This window comes from Benincasa hispida, chromosome 1 (assembly GCF_009727055.1).
Source record: "Benincasa hispida cultivar B227 chromosome 1, ASM972705v1, whole genome shotgun sequence".
NCBI lineage: Eukaryota > Viridiplantae > Streptophyta > Magnoliopsida > Cucurbitales > Cucurbitaceae > Benincasa > Benincasa hispida.
In genome coordinates, this window is record NC_052349.1 from 91,852,583 (window position 1) to 91,872,138 (window position 19,556).

At 33.0% G+C, this 19,556-nt stretch overlaps 1 protein-coding gene across 1 annotated transcript; it reads right to left on the reverse strand.

Moving 5' to 3' along the window:
* Positions 1-15,250: 15,250 nt before the first annotated feature.
* LOC120088780 lies at positions 15,251-18,132 on the reverse strand. The gene is made up of 5 exons (XM_039046253.1): positions 17,712-18,132; positions 17,133-17,265; positions 16,073-16,293; positions 15,756-15,929; positions 15,251-15,623 (listed from the first exon to the last, which is right to left on the reverse strand). The coding sequence occupies exons 1-5, from the start codon at positions 17,721-17,723 to the stop codon at positions 15,537-15,539; spliced, it is 627 nt and encodes a 208-aa protein (XP_038902181.1). The 5' UTR covers positions 17,724-18,132; the 3' UTR covers positions 15,251-15,536.
* Positions 18,133-19,556: the final 1,424 nt, after the last annotated feature.

Below are 19,556 nucleotides of genomic sequence, written 5' to 3' on the forward strand. Positions count from 1 at the left end.
TAGTATGAAAAGCCTAGTGTCATTTTCCATTGTTGACCATGTGTCATACAACATTAGTATCCAAATGTGTCACATCCTACTTACCAAAAGTCCTATAAGTGATCATTTGTAGATTTTGTAGACATACACACATCGGTGAGAATTCAAGAAATTTTGAAGAAGTTGGAGAAATTTCATATTTTCATAATTTACTTTTTACTTTTGGGGCACTTGCAAGAATGTCAAAATAGTTTACAAAAATTAGGCTCATAGCCCAATAATATAAATTTTGAAAAAATAGAAAAATCGGTTAAGTCATCCCAATTTAAATGAGGCATTGAAACTGAAAAGTCAAAAATACCCTCATGATTCACTGACTTTCGTATAAAAGTTGATTGTTATCTGATTGTTATGTGATTATTATCTGATTTTCATTTAATATTGATTGTTATATGATTGTTGTTTAATTACTATATGATAAACTAATTACAATGATACTGATTGCTACCTGATTGTTGTCTAATTAATATCTGATACTGATTAATGATATCGAATGTTATTTTATAACTATTCTTATTTGATTGTTATTCATTTGATATGGATTATTGTCTGATTGTTATCTTATACGGATTTGCTATCTAATTTTTATTAGATATGATTATTATCCAATTTCTAATTATACTTATTGTTGCAACATGATTGTTGTCTAATTACTTTTTAATTGTTATTTGATATCGCTATCTTATACTAATTTTCTATCTCATGGTTGTTTGATTTCTATTTGATATTGATTTTCTTTATTGCATGTCAATGATACCAATTGATATCTAATTATTGTCTGATTACTATCTAATAACTATTGTTAATGATACAGATTGCTATATGATAATAATTGTTAAATTGTCAATAATACTAATTGTTATCTGATTCTTGTCTGATACAACAACTAGATAGCAATCAATGATACCGATTGTCATTTGATTTTTTCTGATTACTATCGAATACTTTAAACTAATATTGATTGCTATTTGAAAATGCACCAAAATCATAACCAAAACCAAAACCTCTCACTTTCAATAAAATAAAAACATTACTTCAATTGCAACCAAAATATAAAAAAGAAGTAAATTCCATCCCAATGTTATTTAAGTAATTTAATACCAAAGAAGAGTAATTTATAAGTTTAGTTTAAAAATTTTTTAAAAAACAAACAAACAAATAAAACACTAAACATCTCCTTCTTAATTCGCATGCAGCAAACCCCTCTCCTACCCCTACCTCCTTCTTTCACCAACCAACGTCGTCGGCCGCTTACGTTCGTCAGCCACTGCTCCTCTTCCACCGCATGTTTGATCGCTAGTCTCTCTCTTCATTTTTCTCTCTCCATCAATTGCCTTCTTTGTTTTTCTCTTTCTATCACTTGTCGTCGGGCATCGCTCTGCCGGACGCTAGGTGTTTGCGTCTTGTTATCATAGTTAGGAAAGGTTCACCAATGAGAAGAAATACAAGAAGAAAAAATATAGGGGTGGCAACTAGAGGAGAAAAAAAGGAAGAAGATAAGGTTCCATTATGGGCAATTTGGGAATAAAACAATGAAGAGTAGGATTTTAAAAAATTGCTATATGTGCAAAGTACAAAAAGTAGGTGACATGCCCACAATATTATATTCCTAAATTGCCAATACAATTTCCCATTACTTTTCCTATTTTTATTTTTGTTATTTATTTATTTTATATATTATATTATATTTCCCTAAGATTCGTGTTGTCGTGGTGCGTCGTTTTGCTTCTCAATTTTACAACACGTTATTAGCACGAGCTCATGTTATTTTCCCTGCTAAAGGTAGGTCCTAAAGAATCATGGATAAGTTTCATATGTTGAGTGACTCAAAAATGAAGAATGGAGATCTATGTATGGCAACTTATGCAATTACGAATACAATATTTACAAGTAGAAAATACTTTTTCAAAATTGACAAGGTTGGAAGCAAATGTCAATACGATAGCAGGTTATGCAAATTACCTAAAGGGTTTGGAATACTAAATATTATTTTGCCTAAAGAAACCAAATTTAACATTGGCAATGCCTTGTTCTTTAATCAATAAAAGGGAATTTTCTAAGTTATAAGTATATCTGATGCAATGATTATTACATGAAGACTAATAGAAAGAATGAGATAGAGTATCTTTATATCATATCTACAGTCTCACATGAAAAATGCATATTAAAAATTTGTCTTTTTTATCTTATGAATTATATTATACTCATATACGAGTAATTGAAACATATGCAACGATTAAAGTTCATGAATCTAGATATATTTACTATTTGGCATGACATATTAGGTCATCCATGGTCTATAATGATGAGAATAATTATTAACAATTCGAATCTGTACGAAAGTATCAGCAACAGCGGAAGCAACAAGGATCATTTAGGCACTTTAATTCATTAATTTTGGCAAAATATAAAGCATGCTCTTATAAAAAATAAGTGAATTTTATGACAAAACTTTGTAAAACCTCTTCAAAGCTCGATCTCCAGCTGCAATCTTCTCCGAATCTTGTTACAGACCACCTCAAGATCTTCCCCACTATTCTCTTGGTGTTCTAGTTTGAGTTGTGGGACTCAAAACAAACTTGAATCAACAGATTAAGGAGAATTGCTCACAGCAGCAATCTGGTTGAAGAACACTTTCTTCAACAAGAATTTTCTCTAAAATTCTCTCTTGATTGCATGCCCGAAATTCACTCCAAACTCTTCAATATATTGTAGATCATCATGCAAGGAAGAGAGTTGCATGAGTTGCAGCTCATGCTTGGCGTAACACAAGGCAATAGTGATGGCATTTATGTGAGCAAGTAGAAGATGGATAATGGAAAAACATGTTTTTCCATTTGTGTATTATTTTTCCAATTTTCTAATTTTATCTCAAAATCAAAAGTTGATTTTTCCAAAATTCATTTTGATTTTAAAAACTAAAAAATAAAATAAATTTCATAAATAAATTTTTAAATAGAACTAATTAATTTAATATCAAATATTAAATTAATGTTAACACATATCCATCTTTATATATTTAAATCATATTTAAATATAAATTCTCCTATTCCATTTAATTCTCAAATTAAACACGTAATTATATATCATATAATTACTAATTCCCCTAATTCAAATTTGAACGTTTCAAATTAATTTATCACGCTATTCTAGAGCTAGTCCATTGCAAGCTAGTAAGGGGACCTCGAGCGAACCTACAGATCATGGGCTCCAACGATCCGAGATTAATTGGCTAAACTCATTAGATCAGATTAATCCTCATTTGTTAACTAATGGGTCACTCTACTAAAGCCCATAGTTGCACTTATCTCACTGTAGATATATTATATCCACATGATTTGACCATAATCAGCAAGTCGACCCTTCACAGGTTATTCATAATAATGGCTGGGTCAAATATCTGTTTTACCCCCGAGATTACATCTTATTCCTCAAATTCCTACTGATCCTCTAATGAACAACTGGTTTGTGATCCAATCACTAAATGGAACTCTCTCAACCTAGTGAAAGAATGGGGCCCCTTGTTCAAGACCTAGATTCAGTACTTGAGAGAACAATCTTTCTTTTATCCCTAAATCAGGTAGGCATGAACTCCGTCTTGCACCTTATGTCCCCAACTATCTATTAGGTCTTACCCCTGAAATGGGAGTTTTATTGAGCCGGCGCTGTTGAGCCAACTCTCACCTATGCAAATCTAAGAATAATCTCGAATAAATAAGAGTTCATAGTTAGCTCAGGATTAAGATCGAGTTACCTACGTCATATAGGCGAAATAATTAGTCTTATACAGTAAACAGCGTTATAAAGTAAGAGTGACTTATTTCTTGGTTCGATCTTATGCAAACTCATTACATAGGACGCCCCCACTCCTCATGTCATAACATGTACGAATTAGAATAACATCGTATGTAGCACTTTACAACTCTTTGTAACAACTACAGAGTAGGCTACATCCAATAGCGTTACCAGAACAAGGTACCCAACCTTATTCATGTACTATAGATCATTTTGACTATTTACTCGAACCTAATCCACTCTCATGTCTCCACATGAAGTTCAAGTACTCATGTAATAGTCATGGGTCTTAGTTTATTGGATTTAGACTTTCACACAATTTATAAAATCAATAATAAGTTTATTGATTATAGAAAACGTTTATCATTTTATAAACTGCGAGTTTTATGATATAAAACCCAAAAATACTCCCAATTGGACTAAAACTCTAATGGATCAATATATACAAATATATTCAATGTTGAGTTTACATGGAGAGAATAAAATGTACAAATACAATAAACTAGGGCATTACAATACCCATAAATTCTCCCACTTGCCCTAGTGATACAAAACTTGTAGTCCTAGTACTACTAGGTGACCCTCGAACACTTTAGCCGAGACGGCCTTTGTTGCTAGGTCAGCTAAATTGTCTTGGAAGCCATCTGGGTGACGATTACGTCTTCTCTATGTACAATCTCCCTAATGAGATGGTACTTTTTCTCGATATGCTTTCTTCTTTTATGGCTTCGTGATTCCTTTGAATTTGCAACTGCTCCGCTGTTGTCACAATAGAAAGTGACAGACAGGTGCATATTAGGAACTATTTCCAGATCTGTCAGGAACTTTCTGAGCCATACTGCTTCTTTTGCTACTTTACTTGCAGCTACATACTCAGCTTCCATCGTGGAGTCAGAATACAACTCTGTTTGATGCTTTTCCACCAACTGCTCCTCCGTTTAGAGTGAATATTGACCCTGAAGTTGATTTCCTCTAATCAATATCGATCTGAAAGTCAGAATCAATGTATCCAGTAAGGATCATATCCTTATCACCATACACGAGCATATAATCTCTCGTTCTTCAAAGATACTTGAAAATGTTTTTAACAGCAGTCCAATGATCATGTCCAGGATTGGACTAAAATCTGCTGACTATTCCTACGACATAGCATATACCGGGACGAGTACACAACATTGCATACACTAAACTCCCTATTGTTGATGCATATAGAATTTGATTCATCTCCTCAACCTCTTGAGGTGTCTTAGGACTCTGTTCCTTAGACAGGTGAATTCCATGTCTGAAAGGTAAAAATCATTTCTTGGAATTTTGCATTTTATACCTAGACAATATCTTGTCTATATAAGATGCTTGAGATAATGCTAATGTTATATTCTTGCGATTCCGAACTATTTGGATTCCAAGAAAATATTGTGCTTCTCCCAAATCTTTCATTTGGAATTGTGAAGCCAACCATCTCTTAACGTCGGCTAGATATTCTACCTCATTCCCAATTAGTAGAATATCATCAACATACAACACTAGAAAAATGACAATTTTGTTAACGATTTTTTTGTATACACAGGGTTCGTCAACATTTTGTTTAAAGCCATAAGATTTGATCGGAATGTCAAATCTCATATTCTAGGATCTAGAATCTTATTTCAATCCATAAATGGATCAATTAAGTTTGCAAACCTTTTGCTCTTGACCCTACTGTATAAATCCTTCTAGTTGAGATATATAGATACTCTCTTCAAGATAGCCATTCAGAAAAGTTGTCTTGACATTCATTTGCCATATTTCATAATCATAAAATGTGGCTATGGAAAAAAGTATTCTAATTGACTTTATCATGATAACTGGAGAGAAGGTTTCTTCATAATCTACCCCCTCTCTTTGCGAAACCCTTTTTGCCACATGTCTAGCTCTGTAGGTAGATCCATTTGCAACCGATGGGTTTTACCCCTTCAGGTTGATCTGCAAGATCCCAAACATAATTAAAATACATAGATTCCATTTCAAGGTCTATAGCTTTAATCCATTGGTCTTTATCCACTTCATTCATTGCTTAGTTAAAAGACAATGGATCCTTTAAACCATCATCTGGTATGATGACTTGAGTTTCAGTTAAACCCACATACCAGTCAGGCTGTTGCACAACCCTCCCACTACGACGAGGCATTCTCAACTCTTGAGATGGATCTGAAGTCCCAGTTTCATCAACAACTCTTGTTGATAGACCTGCTCTATCAACAACTCTTGTTGAAGGACCTGTTTTATCAACAACTCTTGTTGATACATTTGTCGTTATTCTGGCCATTTCTTCTATTACTAGCTTACTACGAGGTTGATGATTCTTTACATAATCTTCCTCCAGGAAGGCTACATTTGTCGATACAAATACCATATCTTCCTGAGAATCATAAAAGAAACCACCTTTTGTTTCTTTTGGGTAGCCTACAAATAGGCATACTTTTGAACGATGTTCCAACTTTTTAAGATTTTGTACCAACACATGTGTTGGACAACCCCAAATCCTGAAGTGATGTAAATTTCCTTTACATCCTATCTAGAGCTTGTAAGGTATTTTAGAAACACTTTTCGAGGGAACTATGTTCAAAATATACACCGTTGTCTCAACTGCATATTCCCAAAAAGAATTTGGTAACTAAGCGTAACTCATCATGGAACGAACCATGTCAACAAGGTTCTGTTTCTCCTTTCTGCCACACCATTTTGCTGAGGTATGCCAGGGGCTGTAAGTTAAGACCGAATTCCATGTTATATCCAATAGTTCTGGAATTCTAAGTTCATATACTCACCACCTCGATCCGATCGAAGCATTTTAAATTTTTTACCTAATTGATTTTCAACCTCAGCCTTATACTCTTTGTACTTTTAAAAAGTTTCAGACTTTTTGTGCATTAGGTAAATATACCCATACCTGTTTTAATCATCTATAAAACTGATGAAATATTCATACCCTCCTCTTCCTCTAACATTTAGAGGCCCACAAGAATCTGAGTGAATCAGCTCTAGGGGTTCTTTGGCTTTAAGACCTTTTCCAGAAAAATATCTTTTTGTCATTTTACCCTCGAGACCGAACTCACATGGTGGTAATGAACTGGCTTCCAATTTATTTAGATGACTACTCTTAACCAATCTCTAAATCCTGTTGGGGTTTATGTGGTCCAGTCAAGTGCCAAAGATAGGCATTTGGAGAAATCTTCTTTTCGTATGAGTCCTAATAGTTTTAAACATCTCTATATTCAATACGGCTTTGACCTCAGTTGGTTTAACACATACAAGTTATTTTCTACTTTTACAGAGAAAATCTGTTTACTTCCTATATTGATGAATACTTCATCATTTTCGAAATAAACTTTATAATTTTGTTCTAGCAAACAAGAGATAGATATTAGATTCCTTTTCATAGAAGGAATATAATATATATTTTTCAAATAAATGTACTTATCTCCTATAAATAACTTCATATCTCCCACTGCTTTGGCTGAAACAACCTCCCCGGTCCCTACCTTAAAGATTGTTTCACCTTCTATCAACTGTCTCCAGGAACTTGTTTTTTGTGGGATAGAACAAACATGATTAGCGGCACCTGAATCAATTATCCAGATTTTATCGTTTTTCACTAAACATGCTTCGATAACAAGTAAATCATATTTATCTTGTTGTTCGAATTATGCATTCTCATCTGCATAAATTCAAAATTTTAGATGAGCTGGGAGATAGAAGACAATCCTATGTTAAAGCTCTTTTGGTGTAATCAACAGCTAGTAATTTGTTTGTTGATTTTATTTTATTGTTAATAATATCAGAAGTGAGTATTCTAGAAGAATTCGACATGCTGATAAAATTCAAACAATTTCTAATTAGAAAATTTTAACTAAATCCAAAATCAAGTTTTAACAAAAAGTAATAATGTACCCATAACCATTATTTATTTGTAACGATATTTTAGTGAGTCAGAATATGTGCTACCGAAGGCCAGTTAGATACTTCTTCACTAAAGCAAACAATTTTGACTAAATACTATCTCTGGAATAACTATTATTCCTATTGTCTTTGGAATAACTCTTATTCCTATAGTCGTTTAGTTATCGTTTTCGGTCAAGATCTTTATTAACAATTTAGTAATTCTTGTAAGTGTGACCCGCCATTTTCATACCTTATAGGACGGTATGAATTTGCTTCCGAAATAGAAGACAATATCCAAAACGAAACTATAAGACCCTATTCATTTTACTGAAGCCTGGGTTGTTCCGAATCGTATGTTACAACCCTCCGAGGGAATAGTCGTCAATAAACAACTAGCAAAATGCCGCTTAAAGCTAACCAGCAGGCGCAACATAGGAATCTCACGGTTCAGACTAATGGAGAAGACCGTAGGATATATTGACACATATTCTTCACCCACTTACTATGAACTACTTCCTCTGTTTACCTTGATATTGACTCATACAAAACACTTTTCAGTATGGAGGTCACTCCTAGGTTGACATGAAGCGCCATATGAATTTCACGGTGCAAACTATGTGGAGACTTGGCAGTTGAAATCTATATATCGAATAATTGACTTATGTTTGAACAAGTTCCTCTTATTTACCGAAATCTAGATTAAAGCTAAAAAATACTTTCCATATGGAGGTCACTCCAAGGTGACATGAAGTACCGTTTAAATCTGGATTGTGAACTCTTGGAGACATGAGAGCTAAAAATAACGTATCGTATATGTTATTAATCTCCCACTAAAATTTTCTGATAACTCTATCATATAGAAGTTATTAAATGCCACTGAAGTGTTCTATTGGGTAGATTTATACTTAGGTTCTTTTCGGCTAATAAAACAACCCTAAGTCTATGTAGTTTATCCAAGTATAACTCTTATAATTGGATTTTAACCTACGATGTTTAGATGGTAAACTATTTTATTACCTCACATCACTCACATATGCTCATAAAACTGGTTACCAACGCTCAATAATTCAGTCATAATCCCCAGGTAGGAGGTGTTTCGTAAACTGTCAACTTAAGTATCCTCAGCCTTAGACAGGATTATATATCGGTTGAGTTTGTAACCTAAGTTTTATAAGTTTTAACTATTAAAACAGGTGGTCAACCTACGTGAGAATGCAGCTATTGTTTATGGATTTTAAATGTCTAACCCAATTTTATAACAACTTATAAAACTTTAGACATTTTAAACATTCATAACATACATACATGCATTCAATATTTAATATAACACTTATATTAAATACAAGAAACCCTAACATACATACTATATATTATAACAAATTATAACATACTTTCAATGCATGTAACATGTTTCCTATAGTGGGATTTTAAATCTAAATGGCTTACTGTATGCACATACAAGATTTATTTAATTATAACATACATTAAATGCATAAATAATTAAACACAAACTGATATGATTTTAGTTTTGGAATAAACAAGCAAACAGATGTCTAACTATTACAAACAGCTTCAAAACCGTCTTTAAACCGTTAGAACCGCTCCAAACCGAACCCAAGCATCTTGAACCGGACTGGATGAGTCTGAACCGCACCAGCCAAAAACCCTTTGAGGCTGAACCGGATTGGACCTTGAGAAAACCGGTCGAATCGACTACGAACTTCATATGGAGACATGAGAGTGGATCAGGTTCGAGTAAATAGTCAAAATGATCAATAGTACATGAATAAGATTGGGTACCTTGTTTTGGTAACACTATTGGATGTGGCCTACTCTGTAGTTATTACAAAGAGTTGTAAAGTGTTACATACGATGTGATCCTAATTCATACATGTTATGACATGAGGAGTGGGGGCATCCTATACAATGAGTTTGCATAAGATCGGACTAAGAAATAAGTAACTCTTACTTTATAACGCTATTTACTGTAAAAGACTGACTATTTCACCTAGATGACCTAGGTAACTCGATCTTAATCCTGAGCTAACTATGAACTTCTATTTATTCGGGATTATCCTTAAATTTGCATAGGTAAGGGTTGGCTCAACAGCGCCGGCTCAATAACACTCCCATTTCAGGGGTAAGACCTAATAGATAGCTGGGGACATGGGATGCAAGGCGAAGTTCACGCCTACCCGATTTAGGAATAGGAGAAAGGTTGTTCCCTCAAGTACTGAATCCAACTCTTGAACAAGGGGCCTCACCCTCTCACTGGGTTGAAAGAGTTTTGTTTAGTGATTGGATCACAAACCAGTTGGTCATTAGAGGATCAGTAGGAACTTGAGGAATAAGATGTAATCTCAGGGGTAAAACAGATATTTGACACAACCGTTATTACGAACAACCTGTGAAGGGGCAACTTGCTGATTATGGTTAAATCATGTGGACATAATATATCTACAGTGAGGGGAATGCAACTATGGGCTTTAGTGGAGTGACCCATTACTAACGAATGGGGATTAATTTGGTCTAATGAGTTTAGCCAATTAATCTTGGATCGTTGGAGCACATGATCTGTAGGTCCGCCTGCAAGGTCCCACTAGCTCATAATGGACTAGCTCTAGAATAGCGTGATAAGTCAATTTGAAAAGTTCAAATTAGAATTAAGGGAATTAGTAATTATATGAGATATAATTACGTGTTTAATTTGAGAATTAAATGAAATAGGAGAATTTATATTTAAATATGATTTAAATATATAAAGATGGAAGTGTGTAAATACTAATTTAATATTTGATATTAAATTAATTAGTTTTATCTAAAAATTAATTTATGAAATCAATTTTATTTTTCAATTTTTAAAATCAAAATAGATTTTGGAAAAATCAAGTTTTGATTTTGAGATAAAATTGAAAAATTGGAAAAATAATACACAAATGGAAAAACATGTTTTTCCATTATCCATCTTCTACTTGCTCACACAAATGTCATCACTATTGCCTTGTGTTACTCCAAGCATGAGCTGCAACTCATGCAACTCTCTTCCCTGCATGATGATCTGCAATATATTAAAGAGTTGGGAGTGAATTTCGGACATGCAATCAAGAGAGAATTTTAGAGAAAATTCGTGTTGAAGAAAGTGTTCTTCAACCAAATTGTTGTTGTGAGAAATTCTCCTTAATCCCTTGATTCAAGCTTGTTTTGAGTCCCACAACTCAATCTAAAACACCAAGAGAATAGTGGGGAAGATCTTGAGGTGGTCTGCAACAAGATTAGGAGAAGATTGCAACTGGAGATCGAGCTTTGAAGAGGTTCTACAAAGGTATGTCATGAAACTCACTTGTTTTCTACAAGAGCGTGCTTTACATTTTGCCAAAATTAATGAATTAAAGTGCTTAAACGATCCTTGTTGCTTCTACTGTTACTAATACTTTCCTACAATTTATAATATCAATAATAAGTTTATTAATTATGGAAAATGTTTATCATTTTACAAACTGCGAGTTTTATGACATAAAACCCAACAGAATGGACACCCATTAAAGAGCCAAAAAATTCTTCAATCTAACGAATTATTATGTGATGTTTGCTCTCAAGAAAAAATAATAATTATATCATCACTGGTTAAAGTGGGAACTGAATTACCTGCATTTTTAGAACGAATTCATAGTGATATATATGAGTCTATTAACCCACCAAATGAACCATTTAAAATATTTTAATGTATTAATAAATGTTTCCAATAGATGGTCATATGTGTGCTTATTATCAAGTCGAAACTCTGCATTTGCAAGATTACTTGCTCAAATAATTAAATTGAGGGCATAATTTTCTTATTAAAATATTAAAACCATTCGTCTTGATAATGTTGGTGAATTTACATCCTAAGCTTTTGATCATTATTGTATGTCAATTGAGATAAGTGTTAAACGCCTTGTAGATCATGTTCGTACACAAAATGTTTTCGCATAATCATTTATAAAACGTTTGCAATTAATTGTTAAGTCATTGCTTATGAGAGCTAAGCTTCCTACATCTTTATGGGGTCTTGCTATTTTGCATGTTGCATCACTTGTACATATTAGGCCAGTAGCTTATAGTAATCACCATCAAAATTAGCTTATGGCCATGAGCCAAATATTTCCCATATGATAATTTTTTTTTATGCGCAGTATTTGTTCCAATTACCCTACCACAATGGATGTGCAGTATACGAAACAAATTTTTCAACATTAGGGGGAGGAATTAAGAAGTTGGAAAAATAAATTACATGGAATGCATCATTGTTGTCTCATTTAGATCCCCATACAAATCCATGTGAACTTAAAATTTAGAAAATAATTCATTTGTAAAATATAGCACATCAATTACCATATGCATTTATAGATGCTAAGAAAGTAACTAAATCACATATATCAACTGCAGATGTTCCATCGAAAATTGATATCCTAACACAACAAGATGTTGCTTATGAGTCTGGGACACACCAGAATCATGGTAGACCAATAGGTTCTAAGGATAAAAAAATTCTCAAAAAGAAAATTAATCAATAATAAAAAAAATTAAAAAAACTTGATTGAGGATGTAAATATCTCTAGAAAACTCCTGCAATTACTGATAATAAGATTAGTAAAGAAGGTGAATACCTAAAGATAATAATGAGATTTCAATCAAATATGTCATGACAGGAAAAAGATGAAATCGAACTAATGTAATTATTGACAACATTTTTTTCATATAATGTTGCTTTTGATATTATATCTGAAAATGAGGATCCTGAACCTAAACTTATTTAAGAATGTCGACATAAAAAAATTGGCTTAAGTGAAAAGAAGCGATAGAGGCAGAATTAAACTCACTTTCAAAATGTCAGGTTTTTGGATCAGTAGGTCAAATACCAGAAGGTGTCAAACATGTGCGATACAAATGGGTATTTGTGAAAAAAGAAATGAAAATAATAAGGTCGTAAGATATCAAGCAAGACTAGTTGCACAAGGTTTTTCACAAAGACCTGATATTGATTATGGAGACATATTTTCCAATGATGGATGCAATACACTAAGATTTTTAGTTGGTCTAACTGTATATGAAAGTTTGGATATGCATATTATGGATGTTGTCACGACATATTTATATGGATCTCTTGATAATAACATTTATATTAAAATCCCAAAAGGATTTACGATATCTGGAACATATAAATCAAGTCCTTGGAAATTGTATTTAATGAAGTTAAAGAGATCACTATATGGATTAAAACAATTAGGACGGATGTGGTACAATCGTCTGAGTGGATATTTGTTGAAAGAAATATATTAAAATAATCTAATATCTTCATATGTTTTTATAAAGAAATCACCGTCCAGATTTACTATTATAATTGTATATGTTGATTATTTAAATATAATTGGAATTCATGGAGAGCTTTCAAAGACAATAGAATATCTTTAAAATAATTTTAAAACAAAATTTTGTCTTGGTGAGCATTTAGCAGATGGGATATTTGTTCATTAGTCAACTTATACAGAAAAATTTTGAAAAGGTTCTGTATGGACAAAGTACATCCATTGAACATTCAAATGGAAGTTTATTCACTAGATGTGAAAAAAGATATATTTCGACCTCGAGATGATAATGAAGAATTTCTTGGTCCTAAAGTACCATATCTTAGTGCATTTTATGCATTTATGTATCTTGCTAATAATACAAGACCAGATATTGCATTTTCAATAAATTTATTAGCTAGATACAGTTCTTCCCCAACGAAAAGACATTGGAATGGAGTTAAGCATATACTCCGTTATCGCCGAGGAACAATGGATATAAGTTTGTTTTGTTCAAATAAATCAAATTTTGATCTAGTTTATTATGCGGATTATGGATATTTATCTGATCCACACAAAGTTAGGTTTCAAACAGGTTATCTATTCACATGTACAGGAACTTCTATATCATGAACAGACCATAACGACCATTTCCATAAATCATGCTAAAATTCATGCAATTCAGGAGGAGGTTAGTAGCATGTGTATGGTTAAGATCAATAACTCAATATATTTGTGGAACATATGGCTTGTCTTTTAGTAAAAATCTTTCAACGATTTTATACAAATACAGTATAGCATGTATATCCCAAGTCAAAAGATGATATATTAAAGGAGATAGAACAAAACATATTTCGTCCAAGCTTTTCTATGATCATGATCTTGAAGAAAATGACGACATCACTATACAACAAATTTGTTCGAATGATAACCTGTACGCAACATTGAAGCAATGTTTTTATGAGAGGAGCAAATATATTGCATTCTTCTAGTTGGAGAAATTTCATATTTTCATAATTTACTTTTACTTTCCTATTTTTATTTTTGTTATTTATTTATGGTTTTTTTCAAAGGTATGTAATAAATCAAAATATTTATAAATATAGCAAAATTTCAATATCTATCTTAGACCACGATAGACTATTGTCTGTAAATATTCCTTAATATTCGGGTGGTCCTACTTCGTCGTTTTCCTCCTCCTCATATATATATATATATATATATATATATATTATATATATATATATATATATATATATTATCGGGACGAAACCGAGGATGGTGAATACATTCCCCTATCCTATTTAATCAACAGGTGAAAATTCTCCCCACGCTCCCTCTCTCATTCCCCATCCAATCAAGGATTACTTGCCTTGTTCGGAACCCCACCGAAAAAATGAATATCTCCACATTGAACAAATTCATAATTCTCATGTTATAACTATAACGATAACAGTAACAATATTAGGATAATTTTCCAACGTAATTGAATTAAACATCATCTACTTGCCAATCCATTTGCATTTTTTATTACATACTCAAAAGTAGACTCCCAAATATCCATACGGATATAAAATTATTCGAATAAACAACATCAAGTATAATCAAATGGGGCTCACTTTTTAAATTACCATTGATTTTTCCTAACAAGGGTGGCCTAATTTCCCTTCCATTACAATTGACCGTAATCGGAGCCTGAATAGAGGAGGAATTCCTTGGGGGCAGCTCACCAACCATCAAGCAAGCTAAATGATCCCTTGATTTTGTACTGAGTACGCTAAAAATAAAATATTCTTATAACAAGAAATAGAAATCCCAGTGCTCACATATTATATAGCATAAAAAGCGCTTATAATCGTTCCTTCTTCAGACAAGCCATTTGAACCATTGAAGTTCAAATTAAAAGACACTTCCCCCAAAAACCTATGAAAAACAATACAAGGCATACATAAGGACGCCAAAATTTTCAAGCTGTGCACAATATGACACCAAACCAATGTCCAAAGCAAATCCTGGACAACAAAACTGCATGCCATTTTGCCTTCTTTACTTCGAACAGAATAAATGAGGAAACATAATAACCCTAATTATGCTGCTCGAACTAGTCTCTGTGTTTTCATTTTAAATTGCTCTGCAAATGGGTTTATAAACAAATATGACATAATTTCATCTGCTAGAAATCATCAAGTTGAATAAAAGACTTTATTGAAAGCTATGAGGGAAACAATAGAAGTTCACAACATCGCTGTGGTTGCAGTCGAACCATTCAAGGTTCACGATATGACCAAACTCAAACTAAGCAAACACGCTGATTAGCACACAGTACCTCTATTCATAGGAAACTGAAACGGTAATGAACATGCTCCATTCCTCCCTGCTCTCCCTTTCCTCCTCTCACTCACGCTCTAATTTAGATCTTTCTGCAAGCAATAATTTAGATTTTTACATTCTTGTTTGCTAGAAGACATCAGGATGGAAGCGCCCTGGAATCGAGCTGCTTTGTTGAGCTTGCTTCAAATGCATTGTCAATGCATAATTGTTTATCTGTTACCAAACCCACAGGATTTTTTTCAACTGATCAGAAAAAGTTGCATCAACAGAACATATTTAAGAACATAAAACAGATGTGTTGGTAATGGGGAGATACTTAGAAACGTTCTACATTTATATTCTCACCTCTAAGGTTCTGAGCTGCTCCTGATATTGAGCTACCAGCTGTTTAAGGTGCTGCAACTCTAGATTTTTATCCTCAAATTCCTTCTGACGCTCATGTTGTATGGCAACTGCTCGCTTAAGAATTGTATTTTCTCGTAGAAGTACTTCAATTTGTTCCTTCAGTTGCATATTTTCCTAAGTGACAGTGAAAAGAATATAAGTTTACAAACCCAAACCAATTCTAACTGCTTAAATGCTCCAAAAATATACAGTATCCCAAAATTGTCCCCCAAGCATGTGGAATTTTTTTTGAACTGTGGGCATTAAAATTAAATTACCTTGTGAAAATTTTGTGCAGCATCAACACCAGCACGTGCACTAATTGAGTTCTCTAAAGCCTCTAATGCTCTTGCTGCACGAGTCTTAGCATCAGCTACCGTGGTAGCGTTCATCATTTCCACAACAAACAAGTCAATCCATTTTCTACCATCAAGAGAAACGCTGCTTGGTACTGAAGAATTCTCAGAAGCAGCAGCCTCTCCATCGTTAGCAAATGAACCTGAGAATTTTTTAAAAACGTGCACTGAATAATTGATCTTTACAGAAAAGAACTAAGCTAAAAACTCAAGGCTAACAACAAAAGGTTAAGAACAGTGCTTTCAGCAGAAAATGCATGATAAGTTCAACATTTATATCAAAGTTTTACAAAGATAGTGCGCTTTTTATATATATAAATATAAATAAGAAACAGAAATGTATATTCATCTAAAGAACCAGAAAGAACAGATTACAATAGATAGTGCTAAAAGGCATAGAAATAAATGTCCAAACTGGAAAAAAGAAACAAATTACAGGGGCAGTACAGCATCAAAGACAAAAGGATCAAAGAAGATTATAATTTCTCATCCAGCTTTGTATCCAGAAATTCAAAGTTAAGGTTTTTTTCCCCCCAACTGTTTATGCATATGTACCAGCCAATTCAATTTGGTAAACATAAGCCTATCGAGCCAAACTACAAACAGGAGGGTAGATAGCAAATCATTGAGTCTCTTACACGAGAAAAGAATACAACAGATTCTAATATAATAATGCATAGAACTCTGAATGAGAACTCTGTTTCTTGTTTTTCAAATATCAATCAAAACTTAAACCCTCCTCAAACGTGCACAAGGCAAGGGTATAATTAGGATTCCAAACTAGGGGCAGCCATTAGCGGGACCCATTGGATCTCTTCCATGAAATAAGCATGCATCAAATTCTTTTTTTTTTTTTTTTAACATGGAATTTAGTCTTGAATATGATGGATTCATCATCCCAATATAATAAAAATCATGAACAAACAGAAACAAAGAAACTAAATATGAAGCATCCCCTTCATTACTTAGCATTCTGTGATACCTTGATCCAAATTTGTCTCTGGTTCTGCAGTAGCAACAGGATTCTCAACAGCAGACCCCAAACACAGGTCACTCAGACTTCTGATGGCAGCATCCAAGTCGTTGCCACATTCTTCAAGGGCTCTCACAAGAAGCTGAAAGGCAAAATCAAAGCATGATAAAGAAAACCTTGGGGGAAAAACAAACCTGAAAATTTAATTTTATAATATATATGGAGCAATTATGTAACAAGACACCGAAAGAGATGCATTACAAATCAAAACTGAATAGAACCACTCCAATTTCAAGCCGCAACTAAGTCAAATTACTTGATATATCAACTTTCAGAAGCATATTCAACTATAATATACAAGAAGAAAAAGTAACAAGATTCCCTTAAGGTCTACAATTTTTGTAAAACGTTCCGCGTCGATACAGATTATAATGCCATCCTATCAAGAAATATCATATTACACAGAAGCAGGAACTAAACAAGGCAGAAAAAAAAAAAAAAAAGAACAATGAGCATCCAACGGAGTACGACAGGTTTCTCAAAATAAAACCAAAGTGATCTAAAAAGGAAAAGGAAGAGAAAAGAGACCTGATGGTCCATGTGGGAAACAAATGGTGGAGGTGATCAATATGAGAGGGGCAGCGAATCTAATAGGAGAAGTAGAAGTGGAGAGCAGCGGAGGCGCTTGGCAATGGGAGGCGAAGCGGGAGTTCTTCAAAGAAGGATCTCTTGGTACCGCACACCACAGCAGACATGGTCTCCGGGTTGTCGCTTGCAGAAGCTAATCCCTAAAACGGCCTTCGTCCCCGGAGCAAACACCAAATTCAAATCCGATGGAAATCCGAGACGACGAAGAGAAAGGGGAAAAAGGTTAGGGTTTAGAGAGATTGCTTGGGAAAGAGGAGGACGAAGAAGAAGAAGATTTTGATTTCTTTGGGGTTAGGTTTTTTCAATTCTCTGCTTTCCCCTTTCCTAAGGCAATTTAACAAACAGCAGCGTTTACATACGATTTTAAAGGATTTATATAATAATAAGAGAGAATGAAATATCAAACGGCGGGGTATGCCCTTCTTGTAATATTTATACAAACTATTTTTATTTGAGTGCGAAATAATAAACACGGTAGTAAATAAGAAAATAGATAATAAGTGAAAAATAGTAAATAATATCGTATTAAATAAGATTTTGAAATAGTATTTATTATATTTAATTGTAGATTATAAATAGTTGTAAATATCACTATTATAAAATATAGAGTTGGTTATAATAACTCACTCCACTGACTTAAAATTGTGCTTAAATACCCTTTAAGGACATTTTGCGCGTAGATGAGTTGAGTTGGGTTGATAATTATTATAAGAGGAGAGTAATTGAGAGAATTGATGTGAATAACGAGATGAGAAATGTGAATTAACACGAATAATGAGATAATAGACTTTCTTAATAATTAGTGAATCAAACGGTGGGTGGGTTTCTTTTTACTCACCCAACCCAACCCAATTTGGGAGGTTAAACGCCCCCTTAATGACAACAACAAAAAAAAAAATACCAATTTTTAGTCCAATTTGATTGGATATATCCATTTTTTTACTTCAATTTTTCAGTTTTATTTTCTATTCCTTGTTTTTTCCTTAGAAAAAAAAGTCCTTTTTGGTCTATAGGTTTTAATTAAAGTTTTCATTTGATTCTTAGGTTTCACATTTAGTCTTTAAATTTTGAATTTGGTTTTAATTTAATTCTTAAGGGGGCGTTTAGGGCAAAGAGTTGGTTATTATATTCTTTTATTATAGTTAGATTATAATAGTTTGTGTTTGGGATGTAGATTATTTTAGTTTGAATTATAATAGTATCTATTTGAGGTATAAACTATTTTAGTTTAATAATGAAATAGTAAACATTGCAGCAAATAATAAAAGAATGGTGAATGTAAAATAATAAAAAAATGTAGCAAATAGAAAATACTATAGCAAATTGGGGTTTTGAAATAGTGTTGACTATAGCTATTATAGTCTTAAGATCTTACCCCAAACACCCCCTAAATTTCAAAAAGTTTAAAATGCTCCTATCATTTATCTATACCTTATCATCTTCCTCTTCCATTTCATTTCCCTCCCATACTTCAATCTATGACATATCACTTCTCTATTTTATCTATTTTTCTTCTTTCCTCTCACTCTCCTTGTTAACTGTTTGACTTTTTGTTTATCTTATTAAAAAAAATTGTCCCATTCTATTAAGGTATATATAGATTATTAGTAGTTGGGTGTTCATTGATGGCCAAATGCGGTTTTTTTTTTTATTTGGATATTTATCGTTTTGGTGAGGTTTTAAGAGAAGATTTTTATTTTGATTGTGGGATTTTATGTTAACCTTAAGTTCTGGTTTATTTTATTGCGAGAGATTTGGTATAAGAATTTGAGAAATGAGAGTTAT

Bases quoted from the DNA above. Each gene is read 5' to 3' on its own strand.
- LOC120088780 (XM_039046253.1), bottom strand. The intron at 15,930-16,072 runs GTAATTTAATTT...ACTGTCACTTAG, and splicing joins CTGCACAAAATTTTCACAAG to GAAAATATGCAACTGAAGGA. The intron at 15,624-15,755 runs GTGAGAATATAA...GTTTGGTAACAG, and splicing joins AGCAGCTCAGAACCTTAGAG to ATAAACAATTATGCATTGAC.